Source organism: Echinops telfairi, unplaced genomic scaffold (genome assembly GCF_000313985.2).
Source record: "Echinops telfairi isolate 266 unplaced genomic scaffold, ASM31398v2 ScPeMD7_7;HRSCAF=31, whole genome shotgun sequence".
Taxonomy (NCBI): domain Eukaryota; kingdom Metazoa; phylum Chordata; class Mammalia; order Afrosoricida; family Tenrecidae; genus Echinops; species Echinops telfairi.
In genome coordinates this window covers 20,756,110-20,763,870 of record NW_022103904.1, presented here as the reverse complement: position 1 = coordinate 20,763,870, position 7,761 = coordinate 20,756,110, and the positions used below count along the sequence as shown (strand labels likewise).

Below are 7,761 nucleotides of genomic sequence, written 5' to 3'. Positions count from 1 at the left end.
GCCGCTGCCGCCCGCCCTCACCCTCACTGCAGCGGGGCCACGGGTGCGCCTGAGCAGTGGAAGTGCACGTTCTGCCACTTTCCTTCCCGGCGGTGCCACACGCGGGTCTCCTCGGACTGGCTGGTGCGGGGCCGGCCCTGGCCGTCGATGTACTGCGTGAGGCGGATGTAGGCGATGCAGGCGGCGTCCTCGCCTATGACGTGCACGTGCGGGTTCAGGATGGTCGTGTGGATCGGCTTGCTGTTCTTGGCGAGCACTGTGAGGTGAGCGGAGCTGGTTTGGGCACCCCCTGTCCCCCTCCGCAACGGGAAGGGGCCTGGCACTCCAAGAACCCAAGCCCCGAGTTCCCAGCGGCAGGGCCTGGGGCGCACTCCCCACCCGCCAGCCCCGAGCCCCCCACTCACAGTTCTCAAAGTAGAATCTGTGGAAGTCCATCCCTTCCACCAGGTTGCCCAGCGCTTCCGGCTCAAAGGAGGTCAGGCCGGGGTCACAGATTTTCCTGGGAGTTGGGGGGAGCACAAGTGAGGAAGGCATCTGGACCCTCACTGGGGCAGGCTCCTCCCACCTCCTGTCCATCCCCTCGCCCCACAGAGTAAGGGCCGAGGGGAGCACCCACCCCGCACCCCCTTGCGTGCCCTGTAGAACTCACGCATAAGCCTCAAAGTCACCGTTGTTGACTGCCTCGATGAGCTGTTCGGTGATTTTGATGATCTCCTGCTTGCGGGCTGGGGGTGGGGTAGGGGGGAGGACACATGCCACCAGTGAGTCGGACAGCCCAGGGCCACCCTGCACCCTCACACTGCCCCCTCGTTTCCCAAAGGGACGCTGCTGGCTTAGCCCCTCAGGCCTAGAGGCCTGTGTACTGTTCAGCCCAGACTTATCAATGTCACCAGTGGTATACTTGCCTTCCCAATGAAAGAACTTCTTTTGAAAAACAATAAAGTCCTTTAAAAATGATAGAAACACGTCATCCATATTACCAAATGTCTGGAAAAGCAGTAAGCAGGAAAATAACCTTCTAAGACAGCCCCTAGCATCCCCGGCCACACTTCCCTCCTGCCTCTCCCTTCAGTGTGCAGCCCACAGGCTTCCAGGTCCCTCCCCCCACCTGTTCTTTGTACTGTCACTCAGCAGCTGTTTCTGAACAGCTGCCTGTGTGACAGGCTCAGACTAGAAACTGGGTCCGCAGCAGGATGACAAAGATCCCATCCTCCGGATGGGCCCCAGTAGAGCAGCAGGGTGCCACTGGCTGAGGTGGTGGATACAAGAGACGAAGGCCAGAGAGGGGTCTCAGCAAGGGGAGCAGGAGGTCCTGAGGAGAGGCCTCTGATAGAGGCCCCAGGAATACAGAGGCCCTGGGCAGCTCATGGTGTGGACCCTATAGCAAAGCAGTTCTAAACCTGTGGGTTGCGACCCCTTTGGGGGGTGTCAAATGACCCTTTCATGGGGGTCACCCAATTCATAACAGTAGCAAAATTACAACGAAATAATTTTATGGTTGGGGGATCACCACAACATGAGGAACTGTATGAAAGGGTCGTGGCATTAGGAAGGTTGCGCACCACTGCTATGGCCTCTCCACCCTGGTCTCCCATCTTTTCTCCTGCCAAGACCATGCAACCCTGCCACTGCAGTTCAGACAACGGTACTAACAGATTTCAATTTTAAAGTAAAATTAGAATTATTTTTAATTGTAAAAATACTTTAAACATCAGAATAAAGTGCTCAGTGTACCTACACCCTGTGGATTCAAATCAGCATTTTTCATATTTGCTGTAGACATATTGTAAAGACATATTTTGGATGTAGTTGACAATCCTTCCCTGTCAACCCCCTTCAATCTTGGCCTTGGTTTGCTCTCCCTAGAAAAAAATAGTCTATTGAGTCAGGTTTGTAACCATTTCCTTACAGACACACATGCATGCACACAGTCATATGTCCACACACCTCACATACAGGTACATGGTTTTTAAAAGCAAAATATGTGCACATGATAAAAATTCAGAGGTCAACAAATGAACTGGAAAGCTGTGTTCTCCATGCCCGTTTCCTCTGGGATCATAGGGTTCCTGAGCATTAGCCTACACGCCACTCCCTTAGCCGCAGAGGGCCTCGACCAACAGCACTCTACAGAGCCATGCTCCCGAAAAAGCTGCCCTGGCATCCCTGTGGCCCTCAGCAGATGGATTACATAGGAATCAAGTGGAGAACATCTGTGAGAAGAAAAGATAGAGAGGCGCTCATTTCTTCAGCCAAAATGAGGCTGGGGTCCAACTTGGAACAGACCATCAATTGCTAATATATAAGTTCAAGGTCAAGCTAAAGAAAATTAAAACAAGTCATGCGAGCCAAAATATAACCATGAGTCTATCCCGCGTGAAGTTAGAGAACGCCTCAGGGACAAATTCCATGCATTGAAAATGAACGACTGAAGACGTGGCAAGCTGTAGGAGGACCTCAAGGACATCAGACATTCAAAAAGCAAACGGTCACCGCAAAGGGAAGAGAGAGAAAAGACCAAAGTGGGTGCGGAAGAGGCTCTCAGATTTGCCCTTGAACATAGAATGAAAGGAAGAGTGATATGCAGATGACCCGACCTTGCTTGCTGAACGCCAAGAGGATTTGAAGCACTTGCCGATAAAAATCAAAGACTACAGCCTTCAATGTGGAGCGCAACTCAACATGAAACAAAAACCTGCACAACTGAACCAACAGACCGCACCAATATAGACAGAGGGAAAACAAGTTGTCAAGGATCTCATTTTACTTGGCTCCCAAATCAATGCTCCTGAGAGCAGCAGTCACGAAATCCAACCATGTGCTGCACTGGGCAAATCTGCTTCACCAGGCCTCGTAAAAATGTTGAAGAACTAAGAGGTCGCTTCGAGGACTAGGGTGGCCCTGTCTCAAGCCGGGGATCTTCAGGTGTCTCATATCGCATGTGGGAGTTGGCAATGACTAAGGAGGACCGAAGGAGAACCAGTGCCTTTGAAGGATGGTGCTGGTGAACAATATGGAGGGTACCATGGACTGTCAGAAGAACAAATCCGTCTTGGAAGAAATAACAGCTAGAAGCTCCTGAGCGTGTCTGGAAAAGGACCCGATCCTTGGTAAAGCAGGAGGTCAGGACAAAAGAGAAAGACTGTCCTGGAGATGAAATGACATAGTGGCCACACCAACAGGCTCAGAGAACAATAACAGGCCCACGCTGAGGCACTGTTGTTCCACAGGGTCCCCTGGGGTACCTGCCAACATAAATGATGGTGAACCTGCAGCAATAAAGGCTTGGGGGCTGCTGGCACTCATCTTGCCAACCCACAGAGCCTGAGCCTGCAGCCTGAGACCTAAAGCTCTCACAGCCTCATGACCATAGTAAGAGTGACAGCCTGGCAGCCCTGGAAGGGCAAATTAGGTGTGGGTCACTCCAAAAGTTATATCCTAGAGAACTATCTCTTATCTGGCAACGGAACGGACAAGTGCCATTTAGTGCTGGCCCTTATTTGACCTGACTCTGGGCTCACTCGATGTCCAGCTTCATCCAGAGGACATTTGTTGAAAACAATCAGTGGCCCTCATTTTTCCTCATGTGTATGGATTGGGATAACAGTTCTATGAGCCCCTAATAAAATGCTAAAAATAAATAAATAAATAAATAAATAAAAAGAAAAAAAAAAAACAATCAGTGGCAGTTGTTTAGCACCACAGCTTTCTGCAGCAATGTTACCAACTATGGCTAATGAGCTCAATGCAGAAGCTTAAAAGGAGCAACTGCGTAGAGAGATGTCTGTGGGGAACTCGAAAAGCTCTGTCAGATTCCTGGGAATTCTGAAGGAATGTGTGTGTACACGGTTCTGCCCAGACCTAGGAAAGAGCTGAGAAAGCTTTACACTCTGTCCTTGTGCTTTCTTGGGGGCTTTGCGTAAACATGGCACGGAGAGTAAGATGGAGTAGAAGATGCCTGGCAGAAAGGTGAAAGACTTAAGACCTGGATATACTATAAAGCCTCTGTGAGAGATATGAAACAGGATCTAAATAAATGAAGGGGCATCCTTTGTTCACAGACTGGTCTACTTCATGCTAAGATGGTAGTACTCTCCAAATCGATCTAAATACTGACCACAATTCATGTCAAAATCCCAGTGGCATTTTTTAAAATACATATTAACTACGAAAGAAAAAAAATCCAAATACTTCCAATTGAGCCTATGCTGACTCATAGCACCGTACAGAACAAGGTAGAACTACCCCTGTGGGTTTCTGAGATTGTAACTCTTTTTTTTTTTTTTTCAGTAGAAAGCCTCATCTTTCTCCCGCAGAGCTGCTGGCACGAACTACTGATCTTGTGGTTAGCAGCCCAAAGCATAACCATTATGCCACCTAGCTAACCCTAAAATTAGTCACATGGAAATGCAAAGGACCCGAATAAAACAAATAACCTTGAAATAGCAGAACAAGCTTAAAGATGTACATTTCCCAATTTCAAAACATACAACACTACAGTCACCAAGACTATGGTACTGGCATAAGAATAAACACATAAATCAATGGAGTTGAATTGAGAGGCTAGGAATAAACAGATACATTATGGTTGTGACAGGTAGGTTTACTGTGCCAACTTGGACAATAGGAACATGTGGGATTAATCAGGTCGCTATTTGATTGGAGGGCAAAGAGATAAATGGCTCGGCAAGACTCACCCCTCTTTCTCTCTGGTGATGGGACCAGCATGCAGCCGCTTTACCTAGTTCTCTGCCTCAACTTGTGAGCTACATCACCTGTGGGACAAGCCAACCTGTGGATCAGGTGGCTAGAGCTTGAGGTTCCTTTGAGGACCTGCTTCGCCACACTGCTGCTGTGTACATGACTTGAGTTTGAGGCTGGTGGATCTTACATTGCTTGGGTTTGCTATCCCATCGGGGCCTGCTTGCTAAGCTCCTGAACTGGTGACCCACCCTGCTGTTTGCTGCCTGTGGGCGGACTCTGCTTGCATTACCCGAGGGAAGACTCAGCTTTCTGCTTCCTTGACCTGGGAACCCCACAGCCCTCATGAGTGGAAGGACTTCCAGCATATTAACTGTTCCAGGGAAGTGAGTTGAACTGAGCCCTCTGTACTGATGTGTGGACTGATTAGCTGTTATATTTCTTTGTGCTGTATAAACCTATCTATATATATTAATAAGTGCCCTGGTTTTGCTTCACCACAGAACCCTGCCTAACACAATGGTTAACTAATTTTTGACAAAGGTGCTAGGACAATTCAGTGGGTGATAGGACACGCTTCAAGAAATGGTGCTGGAACAATGTATTTGCATGTGCAAAACAAATTAGACCCCTTCCTCACACCAAATATGAAAATTAACCAAAATTGGACCAGGGACCTAAGTCTATTAAAACTATAAAACTCTTAGAAGGAAACAGAATTAAAATTTGTGATTTCAGATTAGACAGCTTTCTTAGTACAAAAGGAAAAAATAGGTATATTGGATGTCATCAATATTAAAAGTTTTTGTGCTTCCGAGACCACCATCAAGAAACTTAAAAGATAGCCCACAGGATGGAAGGAAATAATTAAAACTCACATCTCATTAAGGATATGTATCCACAATATATAAAGATGGCTTACAACTCAACAATCAAAAGGCAAAAAAACCTAATTTAAAATCAGCAGAGGATCTATATAGACACAACAGAAGATGTATCAGTGGCCAATAATCATATCAAAAGTTAAGCTGTTGGTGAATCCCTCTTGCCATCGTCCAGGGATGTGATTGGCCTGGCCGTCAGAGAGCATTGTGAAGTCCATCACGGCAGATGGCGTTAGATTAAAAGGAACAACTTAGCCTTTGATCTTCCTTTTGTTCCATTTTAAATTTGTCCCAGTTTTCAATATTTTCTTTCTTTTGGATTGAAGTTTTTCTCTGGTTGATTTTGTCATGTTGGCCACCCCCCCCTGTTTTTGTTTTATATGTTTTTCTGTATATGAAGTTTGGGAGTCCAAAACCACCAGCTACTCCTTGGGAGAAAGATGGGGTTTTCTACTCCCATAAAGAGTTACAGGCTTGGAAACTCACAGGCGAAGTCCTCTCCTGTCCTATCAGGTCGTTATGAGTTGGCATCAACTGGATGGCAGTGCGTATGTGACGGGGGAGGTTGGAGAAAAGAGGGAACTAACAACAATGACTACAGGGAAGGAGACATATTCTAAAGTTGATTGTGGTGGTGAATGCACAACACTCAATATGAATTCTTGAATTGTATGTTAATTATAGATCAATAAAACAATTTAAAAAAAGATGCTCTGCACTATTAGCCGTAGGGAAATGCCTATCATAATCACAATGAGATATCACTTTACACTGACTAGCATGACTATTTTCAGAAACAAATAAAACAGCAAGTGTAAATGAGGATGTGGAGAAATTACTGTACAAGTGGTAATATAAGATGGGGCAGCCACTTTAGAGTTTGGCAGTTCTTCAAAAAGTTAAACAGAGAATTAGCAGCAATTGCACTCCTACGTGCATATGTAAAATAATTGAAAATACGTCCACACAAAAATCTGTACATGAATGTTCATAGTTGCATTATTCATAATTGCCACAAAAAAACCCACCTGGCAATGAACCAACTGTCCATCAATTGCTAAATGGATAATGACCATAGAGGGGAAAATTATTGCCATAGATATAATGAAGTCCTGAAACACTACAACATAGATGAACCTTGAAAGCATTATGCTAAATGATGGAAACCAGTCACAAAAGGCCACATGATATTGGATTCCGTTCACACGAAATATGTGGACTACTGAACTCTATAGGCACAGGAAATAAATAATAGTTTTTTTTCTTGGGGGCTGGGGAATAACTGCTAATGGTCCGGAAATGATACAGTGGTTCTGGATGCACTAAAAGCCACCGAACTGCAAATCAAGTTTGTAGTGAGTTCTGAAGGGGACAACTAGGAGGTGGTAACAATGATATACGTGAAGTAAACCACAGAAAAGCAGGCGGTTTTAGCAAACACAACAAAGGTGGTCACCATATGCTCGAACTCTGGGAAAGTATGTAGCGAGGGAAAGCACAGTGTGCCGCTATAAAATCACAGAGACCGTACTCAGCAAAAACAAGACAGCTGGAAGCTACTGTTCCTCAGCAGAGCCTTCCCCTAGGTCGATACCCTGGTGAAGGTGGGATTCCCAGCCCTCTATCCCTTCCCTGGGGAATTCTGGACTTTTCCGTGTCCACAGTGTCACTTCAGCTCCTGGGGAACAGTCAGCGGTGGTGTCATCCCTGGGGAATGCCAACAGTGCTCCTTTTACATGCTTTGTTGAGTTTGGGGAACACAGAGGACACTGACAGTGCCTGATGAGAGGCAGAGAGAGGCAGGGGCAAGGTTTCCCAGCGTCACTCTAATGGGACAGCCCTGGTACCCTCTGAGGAGGGCCAAGTGCATTGTTGAGATGGAAGAAGAGCCTTTGGGACACTTTCCTGGCCTTTTTCTCAGCAGTGCAATTTCAATTTAAAAAAATCATTTTATTGGGGGCTCATATAATTCTTATCACAATCCATACATAGATCCATTGTGTCAAACACATTTGTACATTTGTTGCCATCATCATTCTCAAAACATTTGCTTTCTATTTGAGCCCTTAATATCAGCTCCTCATTTCCCCCCCTCCCTCCCTGCTCCCCACTCCCTCATGAACCCTTGATAATTTATAAATTAGTATTATTATTTGTCATAGCATATTAACTGTTC

The 7,761-nt window shown here is 46.2% G+C and overlaps 1 protein-coding gene across 2 annotated transcripts in view; it reads right to left on the bottom strand.

The window, feature by feature from the left end:
- Positions 1-7,761, bottom strand: part of CAMK2B (calcium/calmodulin dependent protein kinase II beta) — a 39,848-nt gene that overhangs the window by 3,052 nt on the left and 29,035 nt on the right. The window contains exons 16-18 of one of the 2 annotated variants that reach the window (XM_045286319.1): positions 650-725; positions 405-499; positions 22-193 (exon numbers count right to left, since the gene is read on the bottom strand). In XM_045286319.1, the coding sequence (XP_045142254.1) occupies positions 24-193; positions 405-499; positions 650-725 (341 nt within the window). In that variant the 3' untranslated portion in view covers positions 22-23. Of the gene's footprint in view, positions 1-21; positions 257-404; positions 500-649; positions 726-7,761 lie in introns of both variants that reach the window. The other variant, XM_045286320.1, reaches the window with a different exon arrangement.